At 56.9% G+C, this 20,313-nt stretch overlaps 1 protein-coding gene across 3 annotated transcripts in view; it reads right to left on the bottom strand.

The window, feature by feature from the left end:
* MFAP2 (microfibril associated protein 2) overlaps window positions 1-20,313 on the bottom strand; it is a 29,347-nt gene that overhangs the window by 622 nt on the left and 8,412 nt on the right. Inside the window, exons 2-8 of one of the 3 annotated variants that reach the window (XM_039508594.1) lie at window positions 16,322-16,423; window positions 6,863-6,946; window positions 5,231-5,257; window positions 4,719-4,805; window positions 4,103-4,135; window positions 984-1,071; window positions 245-318 (exon numbers count right to left, since the gene is read on the bottom strand). In XM_039508594.1, coding sequence (XP_039364528.1) covers window positions 245-318; window positions 984-1,071; window positions 4,103-4,135; window positions 4,719-4,805; window positions 5,231-5,257; window positions 6,863-6,946; window positions 16,322-16,358 — 430 coding nt within the window. In that variant the 5' untranslated portion in view covers window positions 16,359-16,423. Of the gene's footprint in view, window positions 1-244; window positions 319-983; window positions 1,072-4,102; window positions 4,136-4,718; window positions 4,806-5,230; window positions 5,258-6,273; window positions 6,413-6,862; window positions 6,950-16,321; window positions 16,424-20,313 lie in introns of those variants that run through there. The other 2 variants (XM_039508593.1, XM_039508595.1) reach the window with 2 other exon arrangements.

Genomic DNA, 20,313 nt, shown 5'->3' on the forward strand with positions numbered 1-20,313 from the left:
TTCTACAGCTGAAGATCTGTTTTTAATCCCTGTTCCCCCCCCTCGGTCGGCCCCTCCTCTGGAGTGATTCGCTCCCACTGCCCCAGTGTAGGGTCCGCACCGGGTGTGAGCCAAGTCTCCCTCCGCCCGTTTTTGGAGAGCTGCCATTCAGCCAGCCTCCCGCTGCAATGTCCCCTCCCAGAGTCCTCCAGAGACCAGGCCATGCAGCTCAGCCCCGGGGGCTCCCAGCGCGTCACTTCCTTACCTCGGAGCAGCTCTTCGTGGGCGCACACAGTACGGACACAGATTTCCTTGTTAATAACGTACACCCGTCGAAGGCTGAAAGGGAGACCAGAACGCAAGGCCTGAGACCTCCTGGATGTGGGGAATGGGGGAAGGGCTCTGTTCCCTGCCCGGGCTTGTGCCAAAGTGACCTGTGTTGTCACTATCAAATTGGGCACGTTGTTGGGGGGGATGAAATACCACAGCCAAGGGCTCTATTTAATCACGTGTGCAGGGGTGTTGCTGCTGCCAGCAGCTGAGGCAGCAGCGACATGGGGCCGAACTCCTCCCCTCTATCACAGGGCCAGGGCTCTGGGCCCCGTGCGAAGGTGTTGGAGCACTACTGGCGCTCGGTTACCGCGTGGCGTCAGCTATGTCCCTACTAGCGCATGGCTGTCAGGGGAGGCTCACTCAAGGTCTGCCCCCCCCCCCACGCACACGTGTGTTACCATCAATGGGTTGTGTTTATGTGGCCACGGGGCGCGTGAATGGGGCCACTCAAGCGATAAGCTCCGGTTCATTGGCTAGTGAGGACAAGTGTCACAAGCCACTGCCCACGGTTCATGTCACTGCGAACTCAGCGCAGCCCAGACAGAACTTTTTGTTTTAAATGCAAAACGGGGCTGTCTTGGGAGCTGCTCCTGGGCCGGCCTATGGAAAAAAACCAGGCCTGGCCCTGCACTCAGGCCGTCCGTGCGGGTGCAGCCCTGCCCGCCGCTTACCTGTAGAAGCAGATCTCGTTCAGGCACTGCTTGCAGGGCTTGTGGACTGAGTAGAGCCTGGTGCAGGGATACTGCTCCTCCCGGCAATCTGCCCAACGAGAGAACACATGCACTGGGGACGGAGCGCTGGCACGGTGAACGCCAAACTCTAGTGCAACTGCTGTTGCTCTGGCATTGGTGCGAATGGGCCGTGCATGGCTCAGGGGGAAGCTGAGAGGTAGGGATGAGTGTTTAACAGGGACCCACAATTTCATTTAAGAGCCCTTGGGGTCCCTTAACCTCTCCCTGAAGAGCAGCCTCTCCTGTTTCTTCTGCACTGGCTGCTGGTTCTGCAGCATGAGCCCAACTGGAGTTCTGACCAGTCTGGGGCAGTGGAGGGCTGGGGGGGGAATCCTCCGTGGGCCCAGTCATCATCTCAGCGGGAGTGCCCCGCCAGGCCCATGCCAGCGCTGACTCGGACCTCCTGGTTCCCCGAGTTAATGAAGTGCCCCACAAGCAGAGTGGAGATGGAGTAGGAATGTCCTCTCTCTATTGCACTTTTCATCCCGTCGGATCCCAAACGACTGTACCCACGTGGCCAGGAATTGCTTTAAGGAGCAGTGAAATGCAGCCACTTCTAGGGTGGAGCAGCACAACTGTTTAAATAGCTCCACAGCTTAGGGCAGAAAGTGAAGAACTTTATCTCCCCTGAAAACTGGATTGTGGGGGGGAAGGACTTCAGGGACGGAGAATTTAGTTACTGGAGCTGGCAAGTTCTTTAATGAGCACAGTGGCCAGAACCTCAGCTTTAGAGGACACCTCTAAAGCACAACAGCGTCCCCTGCAGAATGCTGAGGCATGGACCCAGCTGTCAGAGGGGACTGCCCCTCAACTGCGTGAACGCCGGAGCCTTGCTTAGCTTGCAAACCCTGCTACTGGCATGGCAAAGTGCCCCGGGGGTGGGGGTGTGTCCGCAGCTAGTATCTCAATGGTGAGAGGGCAGGTGCTGCTACAGGGCTGCTCCCATGGGTGGGCCTTCACAGATAAAGCCCCTGCTGTGAAGAATGAACAAGCTAAAAGCCACATCTTGCAAGGGCCTTGAATTGCAGGGGCTGGAGGGGTAGTCAGCACTTGGCAGGAGCCAGGCGGCTAACACCTCGGGTGCTGCCAGCAGCCTGTGGCAGGGCCATCCAGCAGTTCCTGGAAAGCTGGCCTCCCTAGGCAGGCCTCGGGAGTTCTCCGCCTCCTTTCGTTCAGCCTGCTGGCAAGCGCCAGGAGTAGGTCCAATCTGGAAGGTGATCTCGATTTTCCCTTTGGGAGGAGGAGGGGGAGAGGAAGCAGGAAAAATGTGATTTCATGACACTGTGCCAGCGTGGGAGCGTTGTGCTGCGAGCAGCCGATCTGTGTTTAGCTTGGAGCGGAGCAGAGCACCCCGCTCTCTGCACGCTTGGCAGGATCGCTGGTGCTGGCCTGCGCTGTCCCTCCACCCCCACCCTGCAACGCCGGTCGGTTAGCCAGCTGCACATGCAGCAGCCCCACAACACGTCACCGGGAGACGGCCGACTTCTAACCCCAACTGCTCTCAGTAACGTGCCCACCCCCAACGGCTCAATGCTCCCAGTGGCGGAGCCAGATCAGGGCAACCCGAGTGATGAGTCACTGGTGGCGGGCCACACAGCGAGCCTGCCCCACACTCACCCAGCAGCGTGGGCTCCTGTCCTGGGCCCGGCTCCCCATGCCAGGCGTTACAAGCGCCATACGGGTGTCATGACGGACAGGTGGCCGTGCCAAATTGGAGTGAGTGGCATTGCAACGTGGCGCATGGCGTCACAGCGCCATGGGACTCCGGGCACCGTGTGCAATGCCCCGAGTGAGGAATTGGGTGCAGCCTGGCGGGACAGGAGTGGCCACTGCTGGGTGAGTGCAGGGCCCCCAAAAGGCACCCCTCATACACCTAGAGGCCACTAGGGGGGGCTGTTGCTCCCCACCCTCATTAGCTCTGCCACTGACTGTTCCCCTTACGCATACAGATCCGCTTCCTAACCCCAAGGCAGAGCGGGAACCAGCTCGCAGCCGGCTAGAACCTGCAAGAGAAGGAAACTCCACGGGGCTTTGCAAACTCCGCTGGTTTGTGTCTAACTCTGGGGCAGGGACGGCAGACGGCATCGCAGGCAGAGTTTAGGGAGAAGGCGGAGGAGACCAGCCCCACTGCTCCTGAATCTGAGCATGACGGGGAGAGGGAGAAAGCAGGATTACGGAACAAATAAAGTGCAAGTCAAACAGGTGCACTGGAGTGAAAGCCAGAGAAATGCTGCTAAATGTAACAAGGTTCGTTCGTAGCCGCCAGGGCTCCACCGGGCACCATGGCTTGGAAATCTATCCACGCGGGGGGGAAATCAAGGGAGACTTTGTGCTTTCTCGGGGGTCTGAACATTTTCTCCCCACGGAGGAGGGGTGCGCAGCACAGGGGATTTAAGCTATTCTCTGACATCAGTTAAAAAAAACAAGTGTCACCGAGCGCATCAGCTAGAAGGGCCCGATCCTGCAATTCTGGGAGACGCGCCGCTGGATTCAGCAGGGCTGCTCCCAGAAGGGAAGGCTGCAGGATCTGGTCCAAGGAGAGAACGCTCCGTCCCATCTACTGCCCTGCTTGTTAATGGCAGGTTCTTTCTCAGACTCCCGATCAAAGGCAGATTGGCTGATGTGTGGGAGAAGATGGGGTTTCTTACGCTGCGGGCAGACCTCAGACGATATGCTCGCAATCGTGATCTGAAGGATTAGCAGGTACCAGGGTGGCCTCATTAACCCTCTGCTCAATTTAAAGCGTTTCCTGTAAGTGAAACGTCATCAGAGCTAGAAATCCACCAGGCAGCCCCTGGCAGCTGGAGAGAGCCTACAGCCCCGCTTCCCAGCTGTGGTGTCTCCTTCACATTCCACCCCAGGTTGTCCTGCCTACATGCTCGGGGTGGAGGGGGGACAACCAGTGCCCTGGCTCCTCTCTCAGAGCTCGAGTGAGCAGCTTTTTCCACCTCCTTTAAACTTTCCAGCCGTGCCTTGTGCGGGCCCTTCCTCCCGCTTCAGGCAGCTGCAGTTCCCGGAGTCACCCTCCGGTTCCGAGAACAATGGGCTGCGGGTCTTACCAAGAGGTCCAGGTTCTGTGGGTTCGGGAAAATCTGGAGGGGAAAGACAATAGGTGGAGTTGAGAAAACAGCACCAGGCTGGGAATGGGCTGCAAACTGGTACAACTCATGCTCCTGGCTATCTAAGGTACATACAGGCCCCCCTGTTGTTCCTGCGTCTGAGCGCTTCACCAGCTCGGATGTACTGATCCTCACCACGCTCCGCCAGGCAGGGCGGGCCATTATCCCCATTGTGCAGATAGGGAACCGAGGCCCTGAGAAACCAAGGGACTTGCCCAGGGTCACACAGGTAGACTGTGGCAGAGCACACAGATCTGCCACGTCCCAGGCCAGTGCACTAACCACTGGGCCATTCTCCCTCTCTGGGATAGGTGCTACTGCCCAGGAAAGCAACACACACACAGGACACTGTTTACCCTCTGTTCCACATTTAATCAGCTCCTCAGCTAGTGGACAGCAGTGGACGTACTGGCTACACTAGGACTACACCAGCTCCACAGCTAGGGTGACCAGGCAGGAAGTGGGCGGGTAATAGGAGCCTATATAAGACACAGCCCCAAAAATCGGGACTGTCCCTATAAAATTGGGACGTCTGGTCACCCTAGCCACACCGCACCTGGGGTTGGCGCTGGGATGATCTCCTGCTGGTTCTGTTGCTGGGACTGATACTGGAACTGCTCTTCGGGAGGGCGCTGGGTGACATCTGCAACGGAGAACAAGCCTGTTCAGCTCAGACTAATCGGGCACCACCCCCTCCCACCCCCCCTGCCAAACGGGGCCAGAGACCCCAGCACTCTCCCTCCCCAGGAGCCTTGTTTCATTGGTCATTTTCCCCGGGAGCCTCGTTTTGCAGTTTGGATCCTCCTCAGTTTCTTCCTTAATCCCGCAGTGACGTGTCAATGCCACATAGTAACGGGGGCAACACTGCACCATAAACCCCGCAGGCCTAGACCTTCCCTGCAAGATCAAGGCGACAGGGAAGCCAGGCTGGGACTGGCAGAATTCATGTCCCCAGCAAAGCACAATCATGCGCCTCTGCAGCACGTTAGTTCCACTCCAGCCAGCGCCGGCCAGCTGCAGCAAACAGCTCAGAAGAGCAGATGAGGGCTCCACGGAGAAAGCACTTACCTTGATAGTCATAGTAATCTTGATTGTCTAAAACAAAACAAAGCACAGAGAAAGGTCTCACTTTAGGAACAGCAAAGACCACCACAGCGTGTGGAAGAAGGAACCCAACCGCTCTTGTTCTGCACAAAACCTGTCTCGCCCAGTCAGCTCAGCGGTGGTCGCATCTCGCCTGGGATACGGACAGATTTCCTAATCCCAGGTGGGTGCATTTTACAGGCAATCCACCCTAGGGTTTACAAGCCTGCTCTGAGTTGCTGATCGCCCAAGTCAACGGGAGAGAGAAGTGATCAGCATCTCTGGGGGAAAAAAATCAGGGCATAAACTTTCACCCACAGCAGTATGGTTTGAGAGAGGCGATAGTAGGTCAAAATTTTCTAAAGCGACTAGCGGAATGATCAGGACACCGTACTGAGGCCTAGTTTTCAGAGGTCAGGTGTCCAGCACTTTCTGAAAGATATTTCAAGCTGGGCCCCCTCCAAAATCACTAGTCACTTTTGAAAATCTTGGCCATTAGTCTCTTCTGCCCATTTCCAGCGACTCTCCAGGGGGAATGTAAAATCCCAATAACTGTGTTTTTCCAGATCAGACTAAATGATAATCCCAGCGGCCTGGACGACACTCCCTTGCAGTAACGTCTGAAAGACCCTGGCTGAGAGAGAGCAGTCACTGAAGGCATAACAGCTGCTGCCTTCACCTGGGCTTTCAATGTACCACCAACACCAGCGTGTTGTAAAGTGCATTGGGCTATAAAGCACGTTGTGTTGAATTCAGTGACAGTCGCAGTACTGGGAGGCAACATATATAAACTTTTAACAAATCTTAGACTGACCGAGATTCATGGGCAGTGGATACACTTCTTGGAAGCAGCCTGGCAGAGTTCAGTTGCTATATTGCAATAATCATTTCCCTGAAATCTCGTGAGCTACTCTGAACAGGGGAAGTAGAAACCTGAGTTAGCCAAGCATCTGTTAATGGAATAAATGAGCTTTGCCAGATGGGAAAAGGCAGATTATTTTACTTGGGAGGACCCTAAATTGTCCAACCTTCTCTATCAGCCAGGGGTGATCGTGGGCAGCATATCAGTTGTGAGTTTGTTGGGCGATGCGACAGTGAGAAACATTTAATACGGTTTAAAGGCAACAGCATCCTGGAACATAGAATCGGAGGTGCTTCTGTTTGTCTCTGGACACTTTGTTACCAGGGAGATGGTGACAAATCCTGCCCAGTCCAGTCGCCTGCACTGAGATGACCCAGGGAGGTCCCTTCCACTCCTACAATCCTATAAATCAGAAGAGTTCAGTGAAGCGCATCAGACGTTACCAGGGACTGGTTTAGGGGGAAGTTTCATGGAGCGACATCTGTGGACGGGCATTGGACCAGGGTTGGGAGGAGCTCTCTCTAAGGACCTGAAAGGTGAAAATATGAGGGAGGGAGAGGAAAGGGTTGGTGTGGGACAAACTGGAATGAAATTCAAAAAGGGGCCGTTCAGACTGAACATCAGGACAAAACCCTCCCAGGTGGCAAGATCTGTTAGGCGGTGAAGCCGTCTCACCGAGACACACAGAGCAGGCGAGTGTGTGGAGGGATGGAGCGGGGAGAGATTAGATATGTGAAGCCACCAGGACCACTCACCTAACTGAGGGTCGTACTGGGAATACTGCAGCTGGTCGAGATAAGGAGGTCCTTCGAGATCGTACTGTCCCTGGGCCAGGAGCGCTGCTGAGAACACACACAGGAGAGAGAAATCAGTGTCGTTTAGTGAGTGATCCAAGTATCTGACCCTTTCAGAACTGCCCCCCCCCCCCCGCTCCCACTGCTTGTCCCGTCACTAATGGGCAGATACAGCATAAAAAAGCTGCCCCCACAAGCCAACATCCAGGTGTCTGCGAGGTCGATCCCCACCACACCCTCAGCAGCCCTGGGAGAGCCCCAATCCGCTGGCATAGCAAAGCTCTTGGAAATCAACAACTGGACTCCACGTGCATGTTCACACGAGGGTGGTCGTGGTCTGAACCCGACACCTGACACGTGTGGTTCACCAGCCCCCCAGGCGGGATGCTGGATCAACAGCAGTGCCCCCTTTGAGGGGGTGACGGGCTCAGTGCCTGGAAGCCGGCAGGCAGTGGCCTCCCTGCACTGCTTTGACAATGGGCCCTTCGCTACCTCCTGAGAGTTTCATTGTCAGGGCTCGGCCGCATGAAGAGCTGACGTGATGCTCAGCCCCGGGATTGCCAGCGTTTGTCTCCACGCCGCATGGCTGGCTGCCGTTCCTGGCAGCTGGGAAGGTCGGCCCAGTCGCTGTGATTGCCCCTTGTCAGGGTGTGGCCAGGGCCGGCTGCAGAGCAGGAATTCTCGGGCGAGGACTCTGGGTTGACCCAAACAGCACCCGACAGGGCCGGATTAACCTTGTGTGGGCCCCCCTGGGGGCAGTGGAGCATGGAGCAGGGCGGGGGTGTGGGGGGGTTGGTCCCCAGAGCAAGGGACCGGCCAGGGGCATGACATGGCAGGGGCAGCCCTGCTCCGCCCAGCCCAGCCTGAGGGCACTAGTTACAAACCCGCAGTTGTCAGATGCACAATGGCCAGCATCTGCCAGCCTGCCCCAGGCTGCACCATACATCCTCCCCCACCCCGATTCCCTATGGCCAGAGCCCCCCTAGACCCACTATGCCCAGCGCCCCCCCAGATCTTGCCACACCACCACCCCTGCCCCTCGCTGCCCACAGCACGACCACAACTGCCCAGCACCCACCCAGTGCCCCAACACACACAGATCTTCTCTGCCCCCTCACAGCCCAGCACCCCCGCCCAGGCCCTCCAGAGACACCCCCTCCCCCCGCGCCCGCACTCACCGGCCCTGCTGGGAGGTGACTGTCTGCTGGGCTGAGCCGGCAGCGCGGCCAGGGCCGGGAATCGCTCCGGCTCCCCAGAGGGGTGCGATCAGCCAGGCCAGGACCTGCCCCTGCCCCGGCCGGGCTCCCTCAGGACCCACTTGCTTGGAGGGGCCCAACCAATCCCCCCCACACTATCCGCCCCCCCAGACTGAGGCTGGCCAGGCTTCTGCACCACTCCCAGGCGGCTCAGCTCCGGGGAGACAGGTGGGGCCCCCCAGGCAGTGGGAAGCAGAGGCTGCCCGGAGCTGGAGGTGCACTGGGGGCCGGCCAGGGGCTGAGCGGAGCTGGAGGGTGAGGCCAGGAGGTGGAGAGGAGCAAATGGTGGGTGGCCGGGGGGAGCCAGCGGGCTGGCGGGGTCTCGGGGCGCAGTGCAGGCAGAGCAGGACGGGGCCCCTTCTGAGCATGGTGCCACTGCCCGTACCGTACACACAGAAGCAGCAGCCTGAGCGAGGCGGCGAGTCGGATACATTTACCTGCCCCAGGATGGCTCTACTGAAGCAGCCTCGACTAGCGTGAGCCGAACTCCCATAGCGGCGACCCCGAAGGCTGCACAGCGCATTGACTGAGCTACACGGGCCAGGACTCTCCGTCTCCGCGCTTTAGAGCGGATCAGGTGCACGGACTGTGGAGTGCCCCCCCCGGACAGGAATCACACACCCCCCCGGACAGGGACTCGTGGGGGTCCTGGGAGAATGTGCTTGGCACTGGGTGGAGGCATTGTCCTGCCTCAAACATCCTCCTCCTCACTGCAAGTGGGAACTTTACGAGGCCTCAGATTAGCCAAGAGCGTGAGCGTTTAGAACCAGCTGTGAGCCACCACCTCTCGGATGGTGCGTCCAGCCGCCTACGCAAGCACTAGGATTAGGGTTGCCAGTTTCGGGCGTGTTCCTGGAGATTTCATCCCATGACATAATCTTTAATTAAAGATTAATCTTTAATTCCTGGCGACGCCAATCCTGCAGGGTTGGCAACCCTAACTAGGGTGCGAGCTACAGAGAGACAGCACAAACGAGGGCCACGCACTCCCGCAGGGACCTCAGAGAGCACAAAAAGTGCTAGATCCCGAAATCAGCACACGAATGATCTCAAGCGAGGGGCAGGCCTGCAAAGCGAGGGAGCCTGGTCCCTGGCCTTTCCTACACCCACAGCAAGGGCTGGTGCCCGCCGCTGGCTAGCAGCTTGGTCAATCTGGCTTGTCGAGCACAAGTTCAGGGAGCGTATTGGAAACGGGCGTCCCCGCCGAGGTGCACAGACCGTCACCTCATTCTGTGTCCGGACTGACAGCCCAATGGATCTACGTGCAGCGGGATCCACGTTCAAAGCACCGTGGGGTCCAATCTGGGCTGAGCTACCGACACTGCCGGACGTGGAGCAAAGTGGACATTTAAGGTCCTCTCCTCTGGATGTGCAGAGCCCGTGTCGCACCCAAGCCCCCCGGTGGGGTACCCACGTCCAGATGGGAACATACCCCCGAACCTAGTGTGCTTATGGGACGCATGCACGCTAATCTCTTCAGCCATTGCATTCAAATGCAGCGAGGAAAGCAGATGCACTGGACGTCGAGGGCTTTGCAAATGAAGCAGGAAATTGAGACATGTCTCCCTCCAGCTGGAAGTCACTGAGTGAACAAGAGCGCCTCGACCCCGCTGCGAGGTCGGTATCCACAAAGCAGCAGACGGCAGAGGAAGGGGAAGAGCTGGCTTAGGTCCCGAAAGAGCAACAGCCGAACATGACTCCAGGCCAGGTAAAAACCCCAGACCTTGCAATAAGCTGTAAGAGCCGAATCACTGCTCAGCACCCACTGTTTCCCCGCGTCCATCTTCAGGCCCCACGGTGGGGTTGGAAAATGCACTGCCCCTCATGAAGCCTGGAAATTCCCACAGGGAATCTCCTCCCTGTCACACACACTTCAGACACGGGCTGAACGTCCAGTGGAGAGCACACACCCAGCCATGGGCAGCGCATGAACACCCCCTATGGGGGGGTGGCTAGTCCCCCAGGCCTGCCCCTTCTGCCTGAGGCCCTGCCCCCTCACCCACCCCCTCCCACCGCGGCTGGAGGAGCCCCCACCAAACCTGCTCAACCCCCAAGCCGTCTTCCAGCCCCTGAGCATCAGCCCGACCCCCAAAGCAACCGGCTAGCCGAGCCCCAGCTCCAGGCTACCAGCCCGAGCTGAGCCCCTGCCGGCTTCAGTGGGGAGAGGTGGTGTCAGGGCAGGGCCTCCCCTGGCCTATGAGACCCGCCGTCCAGGCACTCAGCCTTCCCAGGTGCCCACCTGGTTGCCATCCTTGTGAACCCAAACACTACGCTGCTCGCCACAGCTGCCACTGATCATCTGAGGCCTAGCTCTGCCTGTGGCAGCGAGAGCCCAAGGGTAGACAGGCCTCCGGGACCACAGGTATTTTATAGACCTGCCAGGTTCAGCTGACATGATGGTGAAAATGCTCGAGTGCCGTCTACACTAGTGCTCCTGCTGGTAGAGGGGGGGAGATTTCCCTGATAGAGCACACACGAGAGCTGGTCAAAACAATTTTGTCAAAAGCTTCCTAGGGAATGTACGGGTCTGACGAAACGTTCATGGAGATTTCGCAGGTCCGGGCTGGAATTTCTGGGCTCAAGCAGAGAGAGAAAGAGCCAGCTTAGCCGATGGCATGGTAGGGCACTCACCTGGGATATGACTCCCTCGTCCCAGTGTGTGGGTGATGGGGAACTTTGAAAGCACTCGGTTTCTTCCCAACGTGGAATGGGAACATTTTTTAAAATCTCAAAAGCGTTCATGGGATGGTAAATCCGTTTCCTCTCCAGCTCCCATGTGCTCACAGCCTTAAAGTGACACCGAGTTAAAAAGCAACAAACTCTATGTGAGGTTACGCCGAACATTTAGCGCCTATTTCTCACCGTTAATGCGACTTTGCTTCTTTCAGGTTCACTCAAGGATCAGATAAACTGGCTGGTTTCACTTGCTGGAGCTCATGTAATAGCACGAGGCTGCAAATGCTGCCAGGGAACGGGGGCTCTCCAAGCCCAAAACATAATGAAGCAATCAGAATATTTGAAGAAAGTCAGAGAAATGTTTCTGGCGCCCTTTGACTTTGCAGAAGGTTTGAACAGCAACTCTGTGCGCTGAGCGCAATCCACAAGCATACAAGGAGACTCAGGGGAGCTTCAGTCTATCCCTGACTCTACCACTGCTGGGTGAGCTTGGATCTGGCATGGCCCCCACTCTGTGCCTCAGTTTCCCTATCTGTAAAGTGAGGGTAACACTCCTGGCCTCCTTTGTAAAACACTTTGAGAGCTACTGATGGAAAGCGACAGATGTGCACCGGGGTCACTATTAACACATTTTAAAACCGTGGTGTAGGCAGGACAAGATGCGTCAGCTGGTTCATCGAACCATAGAAACGTACGGCTGGACGAGGTCACCAAGGACCAAGTAAACCCAGACCCATCCCTGGCAGGCGTTTGTCCAACCTGTTCTTAGAAACCTCCAGCGACAGGGATTCCACGGCCTCCCTAGGTAACCTCCACTGCCTATCTGTCCTTGTAAGTTGGAAGCGATTCCCCAGCAGGGGAGCCCTGACTACTCTAGGGTTTAAAACCATGTTCGCTAAAAGGTTTTAGCTAATCTGTTTAAACCCCCTTTCCCCCTCTCCGTCCTAGTCTAGACACATACTGTCTGTACATGACAGATTCTTCCTGACAGCAGAGATTGTGCCTTTGTTGCCTGGACAACACTTATGCATCGGATTTAACTGCTGAGACGTTTCGGCAGGTTTCACACATTTTATGCTCCACAGCTGTTCTCTCTTGACAACGGCAGATTCCGGTCTAGAGAAGCATGAGAACAACTGCAGTGTTGCCAACTCTTGTGATACTGGATTTAAAAGTCCCAAGCTCCTGGAGTCATGTGAATGTATGAGCATCTCAACTTTCATTTTAAAAAAAAAGTTTCTAGCATTCATGGGTATGGAGAAAAGCTTGCAAATACCAACCAGGTGCATCCAAAAGGCTCACAAACCAGAAGGGGGTGTTTTCTTCCCTTCCTTTCCCAACATGTATTCTCTTAAATCTCATAATTTTAAAGCAAATCTCATGATTTTGGGGGTTGGACCAATGATTTTTTTTTTTAAACACTTGGGATTGGGGATACTGAAGCTACGTCCTACGTTGTAGATGCTGCTTCTAGCACAGAGTGGGGCTGGCATTGGTTTGGTACCAGTGTTCCCTTGCGTGACAGACACACTCATCAAGAGATGAGCCATCAGACCCTTCTGAGGATGGGTCTTTGCAAGGGGTCGGACTCCATGAATGACTAGGGCACCCCCCTGCTCACAGCCTAGGATTTACCTAACACTCACAAAGGGAATCTGTCCAAACCCTACACGGAGAAGGGTCCAGACTCAGCTGTACCCAGAAACTCATTCTCACCCAGCTGGGCCAGCCGCACCCGAGAGGCCAGTTTTCCATCTTTCCCCTGCAGTAACCCGCCGGCTATCACAACGTGAGCTCTGCTGGGCAGGGATTGCTCCTGGGACAAGGTGGGGAGGAGTAATGGCGGTTAACTACAGGCCGTATTTGGGAATGACTCTCAGTTGACAACAGATGTGCGCCACAAGATCCCCCCCATTTCTCCCAGACTCTGGTCCTTAACTGGGTTGAGAATGAGTTGGTCATTAGTGTAGACAGGAGCAAACTGGTTTCAACCCCAGCTGGGGAGATGGGCAGGGGGCTTGTGCATGAAATCACTCGTCACCCATGGCTAATGTAGCCAGGGTCTGACTACAACTCCTCTCACCCCGGGACGGCGTTCCAGGATCAGTCCATGAAAACATTTCCAGGAACACACAGTTTTATAAACAACAATAAAAATTAAATGAATGGGCAAGAGATTGTGGAAAATCACTAAGAAGTGGAGGTGAATTCAGCCCGGGTGGAAGCACCTGTTGCTGCACTGAAGTCTGTGGATTTGCACTGGGTCTAGTGTGGACGTTAGCCTCAAAGTTTTCCTCGCATCCAAACAGGACAGCAAAACCACGGGACCCGAAATGTGTTTTCAAGGCCCATTCTTCAGAGTCATCGCAGGGCCTGAGACCTTTCAGAATGTAGACAGGAGCCCAGAGAAGTCAGGGAACAAGCTAGCAAAAGGCACATGCCTAAGGGTACGTCTACATTGTAAAGAAAAACCCAGAGCACCGCGTCTCAGAGCCTGGCTCAATGGATCCAGGGACAGGGGGCTCCGAGGGTGCGAGGCTAAACATAGCAGTGTAGACATTCAGGCTCGGGCTGGAGCCTGGGCTCTGAAACCCGGCCAGGGGGGAGGGTCTCAGCGCCGGGGCTCCAGCCCGAATGAGAACGTCTCCACAGCTAGTTTGGTGCTAGGCTCTGAGATTTGCTGCCATGGGTTTTTCTCTGCAGCGGAGACGTACCCCGAGAGGAAGGACGGCCCTGTGTTTACGGCACTGGACAGGGATGCAGGAGACTGGGGGTCATTTCCAAGCTTTGCCGTAGGTCTTGTGTGTGACACTGAGCAAACCCTGAGCTTTCCATGCCTCAGTTCCCCCATCTGTAGAATGGGGGTAGCAAAACTTCCTTTTTGCTGAGCTAGTTGGATTGCAAGCTCTGGAGGCATGCACTGCCTTCCTGAGTGTATGTGCAGCTCCTAGCACACGAGGGCCCTGATTTCAGGGTGCTCCTGTCATATAAACACCACCCACCTCCCCGCTCTTCAGTGGCTTGGGGTCACCTGCTGTGTCTGCAAATTCCTCCCCTTCTCCCTTTTCAAGGTGACACTTAACCCTCCCCCCTCTGGAGAACACAGCCCGCCAGGGTCCCTCAGAGGAACACCAGCCATGGCGCTGCCCCCGGCTCCAGCAGAAGCTCCAGCGCGCAAAGCTGTTTGCGAGGAGGATCCCAAACCGGGCAGGCTGAAGAGAGACAGAGGGAAACACCCTGCACAGTCCGATCGTGCCCTTGTTCAGCGTAGAGGCGCCCCAGTTAGCCCCCGACCCACCTCAGTGGTGGTGGTTATGCCTCACTCTGGGTTTCCTCACCAAAGTTCTCTCCCTGCTCCATCTCCTCCTAGATTGTCTGCCCAGCCACTCACCCCCCTCCCCTGCGATGCGGGGCAGGACGGGCCACCTCCAAGCAGCACCTTCTCCCTCCCTCCCTCCCCCCACACCAGATAGTGGCCGTCAGGCAGCCGGGCTGCCTCCTTCGCCCCACCAGCGCTGCCTCTGCCTGGGCCAGTCGGCCCTGGCCTCAGGGGCACCAGCCGGGCACGGCCTGGCAGTGGGCAGCCAGGTGAAAATCTCAGGGAAGCACCTGGAGTTGGACTGAGCGGCTTGGTTCTTATGCCACCTGCTGTGGGCCTGCTCTGGTCTCTCTCGGCCCCGCCTGGCCACGTTTTGTTACCCTCTGCGCAGGGCAGTTTTGCGTGAAGTTCTCCAGGCTCCCTGGTGACTCTGCTCATTTGCATCGGGGCCTTTGCCAGCACTGGGAGCGTCTAACTAATTCTTCTGGATCCTAAACACCCTCTTCCTTCCCGCCCCCCCCTCCCCCCCGCTTTGAACGGCTGCTCGTGCAGAATGCAGGATTCCCCTTTTGTACCACTGTCTTCATCCCGCCAAGCCTGGAGGGGCTAGGACTAGGCTGCCAGGCGTCTGGTGTTCGACCTGAATACCTGGTCGAAAAGGGACCCTGGCGGCTCCGGTCGGCACCACTGATGGGGCCATTAAAAGTCCAGTTGGCTGCCTGCTGCGGGGCAGGCAAGCTCCCTGCCCGGCTCCCGAGAAGCTGCCGGCATGTCCCTCTGGCTCCTAGCTGCATGGGGGCTCTGCGCAAGCACTGGCTCTGCAGTTCCCATTGGCCGGGAACCATGACCAATGGGAGCTGCGGAGGCGGCACCTGTGGGCAGGGGTGCAGAGCCCCCTGCCACTTAGAAGGTGGAGGGACATGTCACCGCTTCCGGGAGCCACCTGAGGTAAGTGCCGCTGAGCCTGCACCCCAACCCCCCTCCCAGAGCCCACACCCCGTGCCTCCTCTGGCACCCCAACCCCTAAACTCCAGCCCAGAGCCCCCTCCCACACCCCAAACCCCTCGGCCCCAGCTCGGAGCTCCCTACATCACACCAAACCCCCTGGCCCCAGCCTGGGGAAAATGAATGAGTGAGCGAGATTGGGGGAGAGCAAATGACGGAGGGAGTGGGGGGGAAGGAGTGAGAAGGGGCGGGGCCAAGGTGTTCGGTTTTCTGCAAATAGGAAGTTGGAAACCCTAGCTAGGACCAGCAGCCTCTTGGCCGCCCAGGCCGGAGCCATGCAGTCAAACCTCCCAGAGCTGCCGCCGTCCTCCCGCCCGGCTCTGGGGACAGACATCCTACAGCCTCGTTAACTGCCCACCTAAACCACCAATCAACAGTGATGCCGTCTCCCCAGCACCCCCCCTTTCCCCCCCACGCCAACAGGGGGAATAAAATGTCATTAACGATGCAATAATCTGCTGTTACATAGGACCTAGTGTCCCCAGATCTCAAAGCACCGGCCAGCCCCCCCAGCACTGCCGGAGAGTAGGGAAGGGCTGTCATCACATTTCACAGGTGGGGAAACTGAGGCCCAGAGAGTCTAAGGGACGAACAGGGAATCTGTGACGGAGCAGGGAATTGAACCGAGGCCTGTTAAGGCCAATCCACCATTGTAGCCACTAGACTGTCCTGTCCTCAGTTCCTTTTCTTTCCCTTTATTCACTCCTGAAGCCCAGTGGATGGATACTGTCTAGCCCCTTCCTCTGGACCCTCCCCCTGCTCTTGGCTTCTGCCTTCTGCCACATTGCCCAAAAGGGTTCAAACTCCCTCTCCCCTTCGAATCGCTTTGGAATACTCCTCCCCCTCCACGCCCTTCTTCCGGGAGGCCGAGCAGTGACTGCCAATCCCGGGAGAGGCATCTGAGGCCGAGCTTCAGGAGATGAAAACTCTGCTGCACTTGGAGAGCTGGTTGGTCAGTGCATCGCACACCTGAACGATGCCCTTCTTCTGCTTAGATCAGAGGCTCTGTGGGGGAGGTTCTGTGCCCCCCAGGTTTGGTCCATCACTGACCAGGTGGGTGGATCTCGAACAGAGACCCTACCAGGTCACTTTCCCCCAGGTACGCGCATGCCATGCTGGCCTGCTCATGCCGGCGGGCTCAGGGCTGGGATGCCTTGCACTCACCTGGCAGACACAGCAGGATGAGACAGAGGGTTCTCATGGTCACGGGGGGCAGCAGGGAGGAGCGAAGCAGCGCAGGAGGTAGTTGGATGAGCTTTGGGAAGTCTGGAAAAGAAGACGGGAGAAGGGATTAGCAGGAGGCTTGGACGTCGTCCCAACTGTGTCACTACAGGGACAATCCCTAGGTGCCTTCTGGGGATCCTGCCGAGATGCCAGAGGGCCAGTCTCCACCCTCCCCTTGCTGATGCTTCACCACTCGTCTCCCAGGCCAATGGGGATGGAATTACTGTGAGCCGCTGGCTGGCCAGGTCGGACCCATTAACAGCTCCTGCACACCTAGCTCTAAGCTCTCCCGCAAAGAAACCCCGAGAATTAGCACTTTTGAACACCTGCCATTTCTGTGCCATCTTCCAGCCATGGGTCTCAAGGCCACTTGACAAAACATTGAGGCCTGAACTTCTCCCCTTTGGGAATCATCCTCCCATCACAGAGACACTGAGGCTTTGAGAATTTAAGTGACTCAACTAAGGCCCCACAGTACGTCAGTGGCAGAGTAGAGACTGGAACCCATGTGTCCTGACTCCCCCCACCCCTTAACCACAAGACCATCCCTTCCTCCCAACCAGGAATCCATCAGTAGCCCCTCTGTGTGCGTCCCTGCCAAGACCAGCTTATTTTTTAAAGGTGTCTTCTGGGCTGTCCTAAATGGGCCCAAGCCCCCACCCAAGGCACTGATGCTGGTGGATCGCTGGAACATGCAGCATTCTGATGGAGGCAGAGTACGTCCTCCGCACACATGGCAGAAAGCCTCATCGGAAAGCACTTCGCTGAGCTCCAACAAGAGAGATCTAGCACCCATAGAATTGCACCGACTACAGTTCTAGCAGGAGCATCCCCAGTGCCTGGTGCTAGATGTCTAGGGTGCCGGGCTGGAAGCCAAAAGAGACAGGTTCTGTTTCCAGCTCTGATGCTGATGTGTTGCATGACCTTGGACAACCTCCATGCCTCAGTTTCCCTGTCAGTAAAGTGAGGCTAAGGTTACCGACCTTCCTTTGTAAAGCATTAGAGACCAGATGACAGGGGCGCCGTAAGAGCTAACTGACGATATTTCACCATTTCTTTTTTAGAAGGCGTGTAGGTGAACATGGTGCATTTCGTTGCTCTGAGACCACACTGCAGACAGCCCCTATCACTGACCAGCCAATGCACTTTAATTCTGATTTGTGTCGCCCCATCTGCTAGCAGTCTGGAATCCTCTCCCCAGCCACGCCCCCCACATGAACGCACGCGTCTACCTCTCATCCCCCCCAACATTTCGAATGGCTAAAGCTGGACGCCACTCAGGTCTGGCCTTTCTGCCCCTCTGGAGATGGACACAGAGGGGTGGACGGGCCGATCCTGCGCACTAGGTCCGTATCCCGCTCAGTTTGGGGGCCCTCGGCAAACTGCCTTTCAACCAGGACAGGGGCTTTGGGGGGTCAAAGCAGGGCAGGCCCATGAAACCCAGGACTAAGGTTGCCAACTGTCTAATCATACAAACCCCAACACCCTGGCCCCGCCCCTTCTCCGAGGCCTTGCCCCACTCCCTCCATCGCTCGCTCTCCCCCACCCTCACTCACTTTCACCGGGCTGGGGCCGAGGGGTTTGCAGTGTGGGAGGGGGCTCTGGGCTGAGCTTGGGGTTGGGGTGCAGGAGGGGGCTCCAGGCTGGAGTGCAGGAAAGGGGGAAGGGTGCAGGCTCCAGGTGACGCTTACCTCAGGTGGCTCCCAGGAAGTGGCCAGCATGTCCCTCCAGCTCCTAGTGGGGGGGCGGCCACGGGGATGTGCGTGCTGCCCCCGCCTGCAGGCACCGCCCCTGTAGCTCCCGGCCAATGGGAGCTGAGGAGCCGGCACTTGGGGTGGGGGCAGCACATGGAGCCCGCCTGGCTGCCCCTACAACTAGGAGCCAGAGGGACATGCTGGCCGCTTCTGGGAGCTGCATGGAGCCAGGGGCAGGGAGCCTGCCTTAGCCCCACTGGACTTTTAACCACCTAAAAGTCTCCCAGTTTGGCTTCGGTAGCCTCTGGGAGATGGGGCCGGATTCCGGGAGACCCCCGGTGAAAGCGGGAGGGTTGGTAACCCTACCCAGGACTGTTGGGAGGGACTGTTCTTGACTTGCAAAAAACCCAAAATCCCACCCATCCACATCCTGGGTCCTATGCCTATTTCTGCCACTGCCCCACACTCTTGCTTTGCAACACCCATAGTAATCCTGTCCCAAGCTCCCCATCCAACAATGCGCTCGGCTCTGGCCTGCAATACCCTGGCTTCCCCTCCACAGGGTCTGAAGAACAGAGGCTGCCAGGCAGAGGGAACCGTGCAATGCCGTATCCAAAGTGTGCCAAGAAGTGCTGCTGCCAAACTCCTTGCACAAGTGACCGGGGCTGGATTTGAACCCGAGTTCTCCAGCAAGCAATGCCATCGGCCACTCTCCTTGGAGCGCTCAGCAGCCTGTGCACGCTGGTAACCCCAGTGCAGAACGCCGGCTGCTCCCAATTAAAATCCACACAGGAAGCCTCTTTCCACTGGGGCGATGGAAGTTTCTGGAGGGCAAGCCCAGTGCGGCTAAGTGAGAACACATGCTGGGCTCATTTTCCAAAGGTCACTTGACATAAGCACGTACTCTCCTTGTTCTTACTGTAGCCACACAGGGTGAACAGCTGGCTGACACTCAGCCAAGCGGCCTGCGGATCTTAACATCTCCCCAAGAGCGTTCTGCTGGGGGGAGATGAGCGAGAGCCCCCTTCTTCCCCGTCTAGCTGAGTCACAGCGCTGCGGGGGAATCAAGCTAATCATCTCCTGGCAGTAGCCCATCGTGGATGCTGGACTGGAAAGAGGAGGATCTGGGATCTCTGATACGGTTCGTTGTGAGCAGCATCAGAGTCACCAGCTCATCCTCACCCCAGCGCAGGGTTCGGGGGGATCTCAGTCCAGCTCCTAGCAGGACTGCTGTCTATATCACAAAGCCACCACCGTGGGGACAGGCACTTACTTCTCCATCTCCTACCAGCCAGGTGAAGGACCACTGGAGACTGAATTCTCCCCCAACCCCTCGGGAGGGTCCCTCTGGGGATGGATGGAGGCACGCTGGCAGAGCGGGGACCTGAACAAAGCCTGTACTGCCACCAACGTGTGATCTCTATCCTGTCAGTCCTGTCAATCCAGCACCGTTCACTTCCTGCTACTCCTCAGAGGCCCCAGCTGAGATCAGAGTCCCATTGTGTTCAGGGCGCTACATACACCCAGCAAGAGTGAGTCCTTGCCCCAGTGAACTTTCCATCCAAGCCAGAAAAGGTAGGAGAATTATGATCCCCACTGTAGAGACGAGGCGCTGAAGCACAGAGAGATGAGGTGACTTACCCAAGGGAGGGAGGAACTGGACCCAGATCTCCAGAGTCCCAGTCCAGTGCATTAACCACAAAACCATCCTTCCTTCCAGCCTTTCACCTCCCCCACCCCAAGTTCACGGAAAGTCTTTCAATGACTCAGTAAAGAAATGGCTTTCAATCCAAGCCAACCTTGCTCCAGCTTCCTCCTCCGCCTCCCCGGGAGAGGCAAGGAGCGCGATGGCCACCTGATCTTGGAGTGGAACAAACTCATCTGCAAGGATCTCATCTCAGCCATTCTGGTTCAGGAAAATGTTGTAAAAGTGGCAAGAACATGATTTCGCTTGATCTACGCCAGCCCAGATAACATCAACCCCCCTCCCATCACATGGGGAAAACGTGACCAGAGTTGTCAGTGCTTAGCAATGAATGATTAGCCTGACTTTACGCAGCTGTTTGTTTTTCCGCTGTTTTTAACACTGGGATCATCCGAAGCCAGGAGACGCCCAAAGGGGATGCAGCTGGAGGCATCACGGATGGTGCCCCATGTGGAGGGCAGTCAGAGAAGTGACTGCAGGTAGCACCAGCCTCAAAGGAAGGCAGAACAAAGCAGTACCCCTGGGTGCCTCGA

Source organism: Mauremys reevesii, linkage group 21, assembly GCF_016161935.1.
Source record: "Mauremys reevesii isolate NIE-2019 linkage group 21, ASM1616193v1, whole genome shotgun sequence".
Taxonomy (NCBI): domain Eukaryota; kingdom Metazoa; phylum Chordata; order Testudines; family Geoemydidae; genus Mauremys; species Mauremys reevesii.